Consider the following 15539-nt stretch of genomic DNA (forward strand, 5'->3'; position numbering starts at 1 on the left):
TTTCACACACTTGTGAAAATTAAAATGAGATTTGTGAAAAGGTGCATAAGAACAAAATCACGGTCACACATGCGACTTTCTCTGTACTCAAAACTCTAACTAGATTCTTAGGTTTTGCTGTTGATAGTTCATTAAGCTCTCTCTCATATCTTACCAAGCACATGAGTCTGTCAAGCTTAGCTTGATCCCCAAATATGGATGTGCTGTATATAGAGCTATACTAAAGAACAGCATTTAAAAAAAAGAAGAAGAAAGATTCAGTAAGGCGTTAATCCCTAGCAGTTACACTAGAATTGTAATTTTAGCATGATTGGAGCTGAAGGAACTGTTAGCATAACTAAAAATACGTTATGATGTGCAATTCGTCAAATCCGTCTTTTGTTTATCAGGACACCTTTTTTTTGGATTTGATTAATCTATATGTTTTTCAACTATCCTACAAACTGTACTTCTGGTTTGGACCCAGGAACTGTCAATCACTGCTGCTTATTTTGGACTCCATATAACATAAAATCCCTCAGGGGATATGCCAGGGATGGTATGAAGGATGGGATTTTGATGATTTAGGGACAATGTGTTGATTTTAAGCATTCTGTAGTTAGGATTATTCCCTTAATATCCATCCACCCATCCATTTTCTATAGAAGTCTGTGGTCCCCACATGCTTCAAAAGATCCACCATCATCCCTGTGCCCAAGAACAGCAAACCCTCATCCCTGAACGATTACCGGCCAGTTGCACTGACCTCGGTAGTAATGAAAGTGTTTGAGAGGCTGCTGAAGAACATCATCTCCTCCTCCATCCCAGACACCACAGATCCGCTGCAGTTCGCCTACAGATCCAACAGATCCACAGAGGATGCCATCGCCCACGTCCTACACACCACTCTCAGCCACGTGGACAAGAAACAGGGTAACTATGTGCGAATGCTGTTTGTTGATTACAGTTCAGCGTTTAACACAATAGTGCCCTGCAGACTGTTCACAAAGCTCAGGGATCTGGGACTTAACAGCCGTCTGTGTGCATGGGTGTTGGACTTCCTCACTGGCAGAACTCAGGTGGTGAGGGTGGGCAGGTGCTTCTCCAACAGCATCACCATCAACACAGGAGCACCTCAGGGATGTGTCCTCTCGCCACTGCTCTACTCCCTCTACACTTCAGACTGTGTGGCCACCCATGGCTCCAACACCATTGTGAAGTTTGCTGACGACACAGTGGTGTTGGGTGCCATCTCCAACAACGATGAGGCGGCCTACATGGATGAAGTGAAGAATCTGGCATCGTGGTGCCAGGACAACCACCTCCAGCTGAACGTCGGCAAGACCAAGGAGCTGGTGGTGGACTTCAGAAGGAGTCAGCACAGAGACTACAAGCCCATTATCATCAATGGAGCTCCAGTGGAGAGGGTGCAGTCCTTCAAGTATCTTGGTGTCCACATCTCCTCAGACCTGACATGGGCTGCCCACATTCAGGTCCAGACCAAAAAGGCTAGGCAGCGCCTGTATCACCTACGACAACTGAGGAAGTTCAGGGTCTCTCCAAAGATCCTCAGGATTTTCTATACAGGCGCTGTGGAGAGCATCCTCACACAGAACATGACATCGTGGTTCGGGAACAGCTGTGTGAAGGACCAAAAAGCTCTCCAGAGAGTGATCCGTACAGCAGAACGCTGCTGCAGGATTGCTCTCCCCCCGCTTCAGGACACCTACACCAGGAGATGCCGGACTAGAGCAGCGCAGATACTGAAGGACCCGTCCCATCCTGGCAACAAACTGTTCCAACTTCTGCAATCTGGTAGAAGGTTCCGCATCTTCCGGGCAAGGACAGAGAGACTCAAGAGGAGCTTCTATCCCCAAGCCATCCGTGCCCTAAACACACACACCCGCCCTCCCACATCCTCTATAATTGACAGACAGGACTCTTCCAGACACTAAACCAAGGCACAATGTACATTTCAATTCCTTTAATTTAAAATATGTTTATATTGTCTATCCTGTAAAATAGTCAGATGTCTATTCATATTACAGTTTTTCTCGATTGCTTAAACACTGTAACCAGGCCTCTAAACTAAAATTTCAAAACCGTAACGCTATTGTTCAAAAAGCTCACCCATTTCCCTGAACTATAAACACTATTCCCTGCTTTGACACATGACTCAAATTTGGTGAACTGTTACTGCAAAACTCTACACACAAATCCCTACATTTTACAGTGCTTACACCATGTAGTCATTTAGAAAGCACTAGCATGCAATAATGTTAACTTACAGTTTTTTCTGAATGCTCAAACCCTAACTGTGATTCCTGTAGCACAATCTCTAAAACTATTCAGACTTATAGCAAAACCACTCACTGAGTTTGCAAAACTAAAAGCACAAAAACTGCTTTGCACTCAGTTTGCAATTTTGTAACACACACTTTGCAAAACTGTAGGCACAATTCACTGCACAACACTCAATTACCAAATTTCCAACACACTCCTAGCAAAAGTATACACATGTATGGCTATCATTAACACTAATTTGCCAACTGTCTGGCACACTTTCACATGTGAAAACTTCTTTAGATAATTAGTTCACTTTGCAATCAGCCTAAGCACTATAATACAGGTAAGCTGTGTGTGCGGAGTACAATGGAGGGAGCAGAAAGAGTGAGAAGTAGAGGAGGCCGAGGAAGAGGACGTGGAGGTGAAGAAGTAGGATGAAGAGGACGACAAGGACAAGGAGGAGCAAGAGGAAGACGAGGAGGGGGGAGAGGAAGATGAGGAGGGGGGAGAGGAAGGGTAAGAAGAGTAAGAAATAGAATTGCTGATGACATCAGAGCTACAATAGTGGACCATGTAATCAACCGTGGAATGACCCTGAGGGTAGCTGGCCAACGGGTCCAGCCTAACTCGAGCCGCTACACTGTAGCAAGCACCATAAGGACATCTTGAAATGAGAATCGGTGAGTACAGTCACTTCGCACAAAGATTTGTAGCACTGCCATATGCCAATGAGAAACACACCAATACCATTGATGTAAAAATACTGAAATTGTTACTTTACAGAATTGCTAGATGACCAGATGCTGGGGCAGAGGAAGCATGTTCACTGCAGACCAAGTAACCCATATAGTCATTATGGCGACTGCAAATAATCCTATACTTGGAAATAAACACTTGTGTTTGTTTTGATGTACTTGAAGTTTGGATCCCTCTATGCTTATGGATCTATGACAGAAGTATGAGCTCAAACTGACATAGCCTACCTTGTGCACAGAGAAAGCAAAAGCCAGATGTGTTTTGTATTCATACCATCAGTGTGCAGTTGGCGCATTGTGTGCTTAGTAGATGATGGCTTGTGTGTACTGTTTGATACGGAAACACCATTTTTACGAAGGTGTGAAGAGTTAATCTAGCTGTGTTTGCTTTTGCAAGAGAACTACAATGTTTTGATTATTGGGTGACAGGTTTTCTTATTTGTGTGAAGAGTTTTGCAAAATTAGCCAATAGTTACAAAAAATGTGCTTAAGCAATCAGAAAAAACTGTAAGTCAGCATAGCTTGAGCTCAATTAGCACACAATTAACCAGGTGGAAACACTAGGAGTCAAAATTTAGCACACACCAATCAGAACCTGCGATGGATAGATAAAAGGGCCAAAGTCAGCTCATTCAGGTTTGAAACAATGGATCCAAAGAGATGCAAAGGAAGAGGACGTGGTGGAGAAAGAGGACGTGGTGAAGGAGGAGGACGTGGTGGAGGAAGAGGACATGGTGAAAGAGGAGGACGTGGTGGAAGAGGAGGAGGAGGTGGTCTAGGACAACAGGAAGGTGGTGGAGGAGGAGGGAGAGGTGGAGGAGGAGGAGGACGTGGTGAAGGAGGTGGAGGTGGAGAACGACGGCGACAAGGAAGGGGAAGAGCAAGGGCAAGAAGACAGTCAGTCTCGGATGAAATTCGAGCCACTTTAGTTGACCATGTCCTTGTCCATGGGATGACTATGAGGGAGGCTGGGCAACGAGTACAACCAAATTTGAGTCGCTTCACTGTTGCCTCCATCATCAGAACCTTCAGGGAGGAAAACAGGTAGGTGTACTTGCAGTAAGACTGCTTTGTACAGTAACGTTTAAGTTACTGAACTTATGTGTCTTGAGTTTCAGTATGTTTCCATTATTTGCCTGTAAAATGAATGTGTGACAGTTACAGTAATGAGTGCTTCTATTTTTGTAGGACACAGAGACGACCACCTGGTGGAGGCAGGTTAAGGCTTTTGTCGGAGGAGCAAGAGAGGGAACTTGTAAACATGGTAATTGCAAATAATGCCTGCAAGAGATTCAAAGGAGAGTGATTGAGGATGATCATCTTTTTCGAGGCATAAATGCCATCAGCCTCTCCACAATTGACCGCATCCTCCGAAAGAATCAATTCCGGATGAAACAGGCATACCGAGTCCCTTTCGAACGAAACTCTGACAGAGTGAAAAACCAACGTGTGGAATATGTTCAGGTATGAGTTTTGATACTGTATAAAGTATTGTGTACCATCACAGCATGGCAGTTTATGCTGCCATTTCAGCACTCTTGAACTGTGGTTCAGGGTACCGACTGACTCTACTGTGTTATGTGTCTTGCAGAGAATCTTTGAGATTGAAGGACGGCCTGTTCCCCATGAAATAATCTTTGTGGATGAGGCAGGTTTTAACCTGACCAAAAGAAGGAAAAGGGGGAGGAACATAATTGGCCATCGGGCTATTGTAAATGTCCCTGGTCAGCGTGGGGGGAATGTCACTATGTGCGCAGCCATCAGCCAACGAGGGGTACTCCACCGCCATGCCGTACTAGGACCCTATAACACTATGCTTCTTGCTTTTCTTGATGGTTTAAGACAACATATGTTCCAGCTGGACTACAGGGAACCAGCACAGCCAGAGCAGCCTCACTACGTTGTTGTGTGGGATAACGTCAGCTTCCATCGCGCTGCTCTGGTTCGTGACTGGTTTACCAATAACCCAAGGTTTTCTAATATCTTTCTGCCTGCATACTCTCCCTTTCTAAACCCGATAGAGGAGTTATTTTCGGCATGGCGGTGGAAAGTGTAGGACCGAGAACCTTATGTCCGTGTTCACCTCCTTCAGGCCATGGAAGAGGCCTGCCTAGACATATCAGTAGATGCATGCCAGGGGTGGATCAGGCATGCAAGAGGATTTTACCCCCGCTGCCTGGCCAGGGCCAATATAGCCTGTGATGTGGATGAGATTCTCTGGCCTGACCCAGACCAAAGACAAGATGCTGAGGTGGGATAATGTTTCTGGTGTGTGTTGTACTGTATAGTACATGAATGACAATGTGCCACTGTACATACATTGGTTGCGTCTTTTGTGTTTATCATGTGACAAGGGTTTTGAAGGGGAGAACCATAAGCAACCTATTTGTTTTGGAACTATTGTTTTGAATTAATTGTACCAGTGTGCAAAACTCTATTGTAGTGTGTGTGTTTTTGAGGGCTTGTGTTTGATGTCTGAGGGCAAAGTTTGGTTTTTCAGCAGGAGTGAATAGTTTTGGGTGTAGAGCTTCATTTTGACCTGGAAATAGGATGTTTGGGAAATTGAGTGAGATGTTATGGATTTGTGTTTACTGTTGTGAGGATATGAGGCGTAGTTTCAAGAAATGTGTTTTAGCAATCGAGAAAAACTGTAATGTACAGAATTCACCTGCTTGCTGCTACTACTGCACATTCACCCAATGTATATACTATATATATATATATATATATATATATATATATATATATGTTCTTCCTCTACAACACCCCCCCCCCCCCCCCCCCCCCAATTTTTTTGCACATGTCGAGGAGCGTGTCAGGCTACATTTCACTGTGTGTTATACTTGTATAACTATGCATGTGACAAATAAAGAACCTTGAACCTTGAACCTTGAATATATTGGGCCATGCTGAGAACAATGGCCTCGGACTTGGAGGTTCTAATTGTCATTACTGCCACTTCATACTTGGGTGGGAACTGCTCCAATGCGAGCTACAGGTCACCACCTGATGAGACAAACAGAACCACATCATCTGCACAAAATCACCAAGGTGAAGGTCCACTTAGAAATTCTGCCCATTAAAATCTCCGAACAGAATCGGTGACAAAGTCCAACACCTCTTGGCAACAACTCCAACTTATTGCCAGCAATACACACCAAGATGTCGTTCTACTTGTACAGGGGCCAATGACTTGTAACAGCAAGGCAGACACCCTATACTGAACAGCTCCCATGGGATATCCCGAGGGTAACCTTTTTCCAACATTAATTTAAAACAGTTGCATTTTCCAACAAGTGCACTTTTTACAGTTGCCTAATTATTTCCTTGAGTGGGAGGAGTTACATATTGTCTCGAGATAAGCTTTGAATTATCATATTTATATTGCAGATTCCTAGTTAATTTCTCTTTTTTCCCTCTAATTGGATTATTTTCCTTAGCTTGGGCATGTCTTTAGTTTGGCCACCTTAACCTGCACTGCAAATATGGTGCAATAATCCACTGCTGTGATGAAAAATGGGGGAAAGAGAAGATTCTAAGGCCCTTTTATTTCTGCCTGCACTGCTTAGCTATCTTTCCTACAGAGATGTTCTAGTGACTTAAAGGAAGCATCTCAGTTTGTCTTTTGACACCACTGCACAGCTCTGTTCTTTACCGTTTAAGCGGATCATCTTTTTGATGGGACTCAAAAAATAAGACAGCTACAGTGTATGATACAGGGGGAGGGGGGGGGGGATATCCTGGTTTGAGTTAACAACATATACACTTAATGGACTCAAAAGTAGAGAAGCAGGAAACAGGAGACAAGCTGGTGTAGAGGAATACCGGACAGATAATGCTTATTGTTAAAGAAGAGACAGTTTTATTGGCCGTGTGAGAGGCTGGTGTAAGAGTAAGCCATTTAGCCTTTAGCCTCCCCTGAGCATGCAAATGCTTTTAAAGGAGAGTGAGAAAGAATGAAACAGAAAGGAATGGAGATAGACGAGGGTTCTTTTTTATGTACAATGCTTATATGGTAAACACTGTATAAAGCTGAAGTGTTTATTTTTCCTGTGTGCCTGTAAACTGAGCTGAAATGCATTGAATTTAAGTGACAGAGATTAAGTGGGAGTGGAAAAGGAGAGAGAGGAAAACAAGAGAAAAGACCGATGAGAGGAAAAGAACCTGAGAGATTAGTGAGTGAGAAAGAGGCGAAGTCACAGAAAAGTGAGAGACAGGTGCAAAAAGCCCAGGAAGATAGGATCGTGGAGCAGTGAGTGTGTGTGTATGTGTGTCCAGTTAATGGAATACCATGAGATGTGACTGATGCCTTTAACAGCAAAGGCTCCACACTTGTATTCAGGCAAAATCTACAAACAGCTTTGTTTGATTTGTCTTTTTTATTGTATTCTTTTTGTCCCGACGTTCTCAGCAGATGCTAATATTGGTCAAGCATAGCTCTTTTTGAAGGACTTATGACATTCATGCTCGACTGCACGCATTTCGCAGTTCTCATCCATTTTTAACTTTTTTCACCTTTGAAATGAGCAGATCTAATAGAAATTTCCCTGAAGGCATGCTCACAAAAAAACTGGGTTACATGAATTTGAATATGTTTCATGGAAGAAAAGCGCTCAGCCTTTGTAGTTCAATATCTCAGTGGTCCTTTGCTCATTTTAGCATGTGCATTTTGTCATTATTAGGTGCGAATGTGACCCTGACCAGGAATGTAAGTGCCCATATATTCCTTTCTCTGGATGTAGGAGAAATATCATTTTGACTTTGGGCCATGCCAGAGTGAGAAATATTTTACATGCAAACTGAGAAGCCCTTGTTTGATGTTGACAGGAAGTATCTTTAGCTCAATATTCCATTAGAAAAACTGTAAAACTGTAACATAAAGGATCGCATTTATCCACAAAATAAGTTTTAACAACTGACAATGGACACATTTTCACAAACATCACCCGAAGCCTTCTACTCTAAAAAATGAACTCCAACAAACAGGTTCAGCCTTTATGAAAACCGGCGGATGTGAAGCGAGGGATGCAACATGAGGTCCTCTCAACACATTTATCTGTGACTCAGTTCATATTTAGCCACGCCCCCTCTGCTCTGTGTTCTGCGCTATAAATGTTACCGTGATATAAGCCTCGTTACCACACAGCTGCCGTCATGCAGGCACACACAGACACAAACACACACCTTATCACCACAGTTCACTGACCGGATCATCAGTCATGCATTCAATTACATTATGAGAATAGCCTTTATTTGAATACAAGGGGCAGTGCTGTGACTATATGCAAGTTAAAGTAACACACAATAGTAGCACTTCTGAAATCACCAGAGGCAAACTAAACATTGCTTGCTTAATTGGTGTTTACAGTTTGTGTGTTATCCAAATATATGGACACAACTGCAGCTAACGGTATGGTTACATAAGTTTTTCCACGTTTTGCACATTCACAGCTTTCAAAAAGGATGAATTCATGCGAGTAATATTAATCAGTGTCACAAATCACTAAAGACCATTACCACTGCTAATTTGAGATTAGGTGCAGCTGTGGCTCAGCTGGTAGAGCAGGCCATTTACTATTTGGAAAGTTTGTGGTTCATTCCAAGGTTCCTCCAGTTCACGTTGGACAATATACTGAACCTTCTCAAGTGAGATGTATCCATCAGAGTGTGAGTGAGTGTGTATGAGACAGATAAAAAGTGCTTAAAGTGCATAGAATAAAGCACTGCATGAATGTGTGTAAATGGGTGAATTTGGCTTGTAGTGCAGAAATGCTTTGAGTGCTCAGAAAAAGCAGAAAAGTGCTATATATATATATATATATACCCGTCCATTTACCAGTACAGAAGTTTGTATTCTGATAGTGTCTCCAAACTTAGTGCAAACTTTGTGCAGGCTGACTGAACACAGGGTCAGAAGTGAATGTTGAACTGCCCATGAGCCAGTTTTGGCTGTAGATTGTGCTGAAACAGAAAAAGAAGACGGGTGCTTTAAAATGTCCCTTTCTGAAGTGATGGAGTAAATGTTTGCATGCCCAGCTCATCCAACTCATCACTTGGTCAGAGGGGAGTAGTACAAAGCAAGTTTTATGGGTCAGGAAGCTATGTCGAGCTTAAAGTCAGAGTTTTGTGTGTCATGAAAGAGGCTCTATTTTTTTTTAACCTGGTTAAATCACCATGGTAACTTGTGCTGAATGCATAACCTGCTCAAGAGCAGAGTTTCAGTGTAAAATTGGAAGTGCCATGTTTTTTTTTTTTTTTTATGTGCAGTATGTATTTTGTCCTGTTGAATGTATTTGTGCAACTTGTTAAGCAGGAACTACAGTACCATCACAAATGAAACCCAGCTGTAAAGTTACAGCCTACAGCTTTACTGTGCAGTGCACATTCACTGAAATGTGCACATATTCAGCTGGTGATGCAGAAAATATAAATATAAATATATATAAATATTTTTTATATATATTTTTATATTTTTAGACTGGATTCTAAGCTTAGAATTGTGCTGCCAAGTCTTTCTTGTTTACTCAGCTGGAATTTCAACTACTAGAACACGTACCAAGAATGCCTTTTCCAGCAATAAAATGAATTTCGCTTTGATCTGCAGACAAACTAAAGGAATTTCCACGTCTCTGTTTTCAGGCTATGGCACAGTAACCTTTAATGTTTAATTGTATCCAATTTAAAGTTCAGAGCTCTAATCTGCAGCAGCTCCTCTTAGAAACAAACAGTGCATTCTGCATTCAAATAATTAACTGGAATAAAAATTGGGGGTTTTTTTTACCGCCCTGTGCACTAAATCCCAAGATTAACAATTTTCGACAGCATTAATCTTGTCTTATTTGCAACAGGATTTTATGATACTGTTATGTTTATGTTCCTTATAGAGTTTCTCTCAATTATATCATCATCTCTGATTGGAGGAACCAGCACTCAGTGGTCTCAGTTTTGGGACTTTGTAAAAACATGGGATTTGGTCATTAAATTATCACCAGGGAACGTGACATTTAATCTGATTATTAGAATTAATTTGTGTTCCTAAATTTATTTAAATGCCCCACATTGAAATTTTCCTACACTGTGAAGGATGAAAATCAGCATCATCTTAGCATTCTTGTGAGATACCTGGTCAAAATGCTTCAGCTTCTTTCTTAGAAGCTCACTGTCTTTAGAAGTGTTTATTAAATTTAGTTACAACAACAGATGAAGGGTCAAGTTTAGTTTTTTTCCAAAATTCATGTGACGTGATTCAGGTACAGGCGTGATATGGACTTGGAATAAAGAATGTGTATAAAGGCTGATACACCATAAGAAAGTCTGCCTGCCACCATGCATAAATCAGATAGCAAATGTTTACATTAAAGCTTGGAAATGCTGCAGCATAATTACTGTCGCTGAATTTATTTCACATAGTGGCTCCAGGTCAGATCCAGGCTCTCTGCTCAGCTGCGGTCAATGATTAAGATACTGGCTGCATATCAATAATCACAAATTCTTCCTTCCCTTTCATCATTCCAAGTTGGATGGCATCCTTATCTCCTTTCCTTGAGCCTCATCTCAATGCCTTTCCTTCTTTCTGCCCTGCCTACCCCTTTCTCTTCTTTCCTACTCTCTTTCATCCTTTATCCTGGCTTCCTACTATTTCTTCCTTCCATTCTCATTTCCTCCATTCCTCCTCCTCGCCTTGATTTCCTTCTTATCTTTGACATTTCATTCCTATTCCCTTCTACCCCAGCTATCTTTCCTTCTTTCTTCTATGAATCTTTTTGCACCAGATCTTCCCTCTTTTCCAATCTTTCTTCTATCTCCCCTCCCTTCTTTGTTTTCATCTTTATCTTCTTCCCCCCTCTCTCTCTCTCATGGCCCTTCATCCATTCCTATCTTCAACCCTTCATTACCCGATTTCCTCGCTTCCTCACTGTCTAGCTTTCTTTCCTCCTTCTATCAGTCATTTCTTGCGTCCTCCCTCTTTTCCTACCTTTCTATATATATTTTATGAATCTTCTCTGGACAAAGCTGCTCTTGTCTGAAAAAAACATACACTTTTGTATGTTTTAGTTTAGTCGATTATTTTTACTGCTAGTTGAAAATACCTTAATGATTATAAGTTTAACTTTATTACAACAATCAAACGAGCCTTCAACAAGATAACTTTAAAAGTATCTCGTGCTAAATATGTAATGTTTTGTACCTATCCTTTGCTACAAACTATAAGAACAAACAAGAAATGAATACAACTTTTAATTAGTGTCGTAATTGGGGTGAAACGAAATAAGGTCATCAGATTCATCCGAAGACACGCATTGCTAGGAGGGTTTTTATCAAACGCCTGCAGCAGACCAAGCCCCCTCCTCCCGACTAAAACCTTTATATCTTCTTTCTGTGTGAATAAACAAAATTGGCACAGGCCTCGTATAACCTCCAAAAGTCTCGCTACCTGTAAACGGGGAAACGGAACTGTAATCTGTTTTGCTTAGTGAAATCACATCGACCCTTTTAAAACAAAATTAGCATTCATCAAAATTCATTTGCCTTTCTCCAGATTTTTCCGCATTTCGTTTTTGTTGACCTAGTGTTAGAGTCGTAAGAAAAGAAGTTTTAGTGCAAAAACCTAAAATTAATGTTTTGGCAGGAAATCTTTTGCATATTTTGACGATATTTTTGCTAATTATTCAAATGATAAAAACGAGAAAAAGTTTGGAGTCGACATAGCGATGACCACAAAGCACTGGAGGATGGCAGAAAAAGACAAAGTTACTAAAAGACGCCTCGGAGAATGCACAGTAATTCAGCCTAATCACCCCAGAATCACCAAGTTAACTATCAAGACACTGACGCGCAGAGAGGCTCCAGTGTCCTGGAGCCTTGAAAACCATGCAGCCAAAAATCCTCATGCGTCTGTAATCTGCAGAATATACTATATAACTCTACCTTGAATAAACGCCACTCACCTTGCGCCTTCAAACCCACGAGTAAAAGCAGCAAAGTCCATCTCTCCACAGACTGCATCTCTCCCTCGTGTCGTTTGGGGATCCTGTTCACTTTTTTCCTGAAGGAAGCCTGTCTCTTTAATCGATGAGACGAGAAATAATGTGAGAGGGCGTGAAAATGTGCCTCTCTCCCCTGGTGTCGTCTATCTCGCTTTGTCGGTGCGCTCCTTCCTGATATGATCCCAACTTGACTTCATACGTCCCTCCCCTACGAGCGCAAAAATCTCCTCTGGCGCATCCATACGGATCAGCACAGGGAGGGAAAACCGTCCCAACATGCGCAAAGTGATCCCAACACTGAAATGTCAAAGATCGAAGAGGATATGAACCTAAACTTAAAAGTATGACACATTCAAACTTAAGTGCCACACGCATAATATGCTGTAATGGTTTTTGGGGGGCGCTCAGTGTGACATTGTCTGATCTGATCCAGGTCCAACAGTAAAATCTGCGGATACTTTATCTCATTCCAGCTGTTACATATTGGTTAGAAAGTTGCACGGCACACGCAGGACAGAATGATTTGTTTGTGAGACGGTCAGTGAGTTTTAGTGTGCGCTCTCCGTGGTGCTGAAGTGTCCACACAACAGCCAGTTTACTTTATTTGACTCATTTTTAGCCTTCACGGCGTTTTCTTGTTTGAAATAACGTTTTGGAGCACGTCCGCATAAACCAGCGAGTTCGAGAACAAGTACTGCATTAATCCAGCGAGTTTGCTGAATTCCAAAAACTGGAGCTAGACCCCTTTGCATGCTGTGTCTTCACCCGACCACTGAAGTGCAGCACTGCGCTGTTCTGAGGAGGAAAGTTTATCTGCTCGGAAGCATGCTTCCTGCCGCTTTGAAACACGCTGTTCGCATTATAAGCTCCCCAGGTTTCTGTTTACCAGCGCTGATTAAGTTTAATTTTAGCCCATGATTTTACACGCTTGGTTTGACGTCATCAAAGAAAGTCATTAAGGAGAGGAGGCTTAGCGGAGCAGTGCTGAAGTGAACTGAGCCGACACAAAAGCCTAAGGTGAGTGGCGAGAAAGGGAGTGACACATGACTCTGAGACGTGTCCGGGTGCTGCACACGCGAGCTGTCCACACCTGCTTGGGGACACAGACACAAACACACAATGGCGAACAGATGCTTCCTTCAGTCAATATATAGACAGAATGAAATATAGTTTGACTTAAAGTAGAGCATCATTTCCACATCAGCCCCAAATATACTGAAAGTATATCCTACTAAGATGTGTCGTTTGCTCAGAGGACACCGTCACTGGCTGTCAGGACAGTCTTTTCTACCTTACTTTTAAAGAAATAACTAAAAACTTACCTTTTTGTTTGTTTGGTTGTTTGTGATAAGAAATAAGTTACCCTTTAAAGGATGATGAGTAATATTAAAAAGATCTGGAGTCTTTTGTAGCTTTAAGGGCCCTTAAAGCAGCAGTTCTGTTTTAGTATCAGAGCATGCTTAATGCTCGTAGTTTAATATGATTTCAAAACAGACTGCACGTGTGTTATAATGTGTAAACTTTTAATGCCCTTTGACCTTCTGACATTTTAAAAGCAAGATCTTTTGGTCAAGGTTTTTGTATTGATATGTGGCTGTAGGCTATTGAGTACCAAACCAAAAGTCTTTATTAACAAAAAACTATTGAGCCAATGTATAGATCAAAAAGTTTATTAATATTACTTTATTTAACCCAAAATTACAGAGAGGTGAGTTTGCAAGACACAGTTACCTTCTAAAGCAAAACTAGAGATGACCCATGTGTAACATGTTTAAAATTGTGTCCTCCCTTTTAGTCAAACTCATCCATGTGATCTAAATAATCTGCAAGTCCATAAATCACAGGTGCATGCCTTATTGCTTATGCAAACACATAAACACACTTTGTCAGGACCAGCCTCTCACCCCGAGGCCATATCATATCATTAATAGTGTTAAAATTCTAAACAATGACTTTCCTATTTGGGAGCTGTCACAGCAGTCAGTATCCCTTCATTTCAACACAAGCAGTTGTCAAAACACTGTGCAATTCTCCTTCTTTTGCTTTCTTCTGCAGTTGGAAGGAGTTTACTGAGTCTAATCCCTCCAGACAAGCTCCACATAAAAAAGGACAGATGAAGAAAAAGAGAATAAGCACAACGGGGATAATGTGCTTTTGCTGTTGCTGGTGTCACCATCTGACAACTGCTGAGCTCACAGTGTGGCGTCATGACACGCTTGTCTTCGCCAGTCTTATTAGTGAAGCAGTTTGGAGGAGGAACTAGGTGCGAGTCAGTGTTTCTGCCAGGATTGTTTAGCGTGACGCACCACAGCTTGTTCCAGTGTTCTGCCCAAGGCAATGTTTAATTCATGTGTTTCCTAAAAGCTGGATGCAGACGTCTACAAGCCATTAGTGTCATCCTCTTGTGTCCGCTCAGCGTCATCCATCCATTTTCACTTCCTCTCTTTCAGTCACCATCTCAATTCACCAACTTTCAATCAGTCATTTTCTGGCCTTCCCTTCATGCTTTTCTTCTCCCTCAGTCCTCTTACCATACTTGATTTTCTTTACTTCTCTCATTCACCCATCTCCTTTCACCTCGTGCTTTTTTCCTCTGCACTTGCTCTCATTCATATAACGTACACTGGTGCCATCTCTCTTCCTCCAGTGAAACATAACACAAAAATATCTATCTCCCTCGCTACAACTTTTAGACCATGTTGAATTATTCACATTCACATATCTGCGCCAAATCCCTTCAACCTGAGAAAAGTGCTTTTATTTTCAACCCTAAGTAATGAAATCTGGATTGCCCTTTTCTACTCTCTCTGGCGTGGTCGTCTTGCAGAGGTGGGTTTAATGGAGCAGAGATGATCAGAGTTTCTGGAAGCTGCCCAGACGCAGGGAGGTGGATATCATGTCTTCCCTATATTGTGAGAAAGAAAGAGCAGTATAGTATGGTACAGTAAAGAGGTCAGGGCTGCAGAGAGTACAGTTTCTAAGAAGTTCAGTTCTGCTAAAGAAACAGCAATAGCCTTTCCTGCAATGGCCTGCATGCTAAAATAATGCATAACACATGTACATTGTGATGTTGTAATGCAATAGATGCAGTGAGTCAGTTAAAAAATGACTAAAAGTGGAAAATTGTTTACATTTTGGACTATCCAAAATCTTTTATATGCACTACGTGAAGTTACTCTTCTTTTCATGTGTCTGAACTATTATAGCAATATGGCTTCTTTTTTTTATTTCCACATCAACAGTTCTGCAATTGTGCTGTTTTATATCGGTTTGCCAGTTTGTTAGGTACACTTGTATCACAAAAGTACAAGAAGTTCTGATCAAATATTTGCATCTAACAATATATAAGAAGATAAGAACTGTGGCCTATCCATAGATTTACTGACTCATTGGACACTTAGTTAGGTATACTTGTCCGAATACTTGTTAAGGGAAATAACTAGTCAGCCAGTCACAGCAACTCAAAGCATTTAAGTATGTAGGTATAGTCATGACAACCTACTGCAGTTCAAAGCAAGCATCAGAATGAGAA

General features: G+C 41.6%; 1 protein-coding gene across 1 annotated transcript in view; it reads right to left on the reverse strand.

The window, feature by feature from the left end:
* The window catches only part of LOC309707830 (neuronal acetylcholine receptor subunit alpha-3-like), a 36996-nt gene extending 24753 nt beyond the window's left edge, over window positions 1-12243 (reverse strand). Inside the window, exon 1 of the mRNA XM_082535385.1 lies at window positions 11969-12243. Coding sequence (XP_082391511.1) covers window positions 11969-12026 — 58 coding nt within the window. The 5' untranslated portion in view covers window positions 12027-12243. The remainder of the gene's footprint in view (window positions 1-11968) is intronic.
* Window positions 12244-15539: the final 3296 nt, after the last annotated feature.

Source organism: Aulonocara stuartgranti (assembly GCF_965226115.1).
Source record: "Aulonocara stuartgranti genome assembly, chromosome: 6".
Taxonomy (NCBI): domain Eukaryota; kingdom Metazoa; phylum Chordata; class Actinopteri; order Cichliformes; family Cichlidae; genus Aulonocara; species Aulonocara stuartgranti.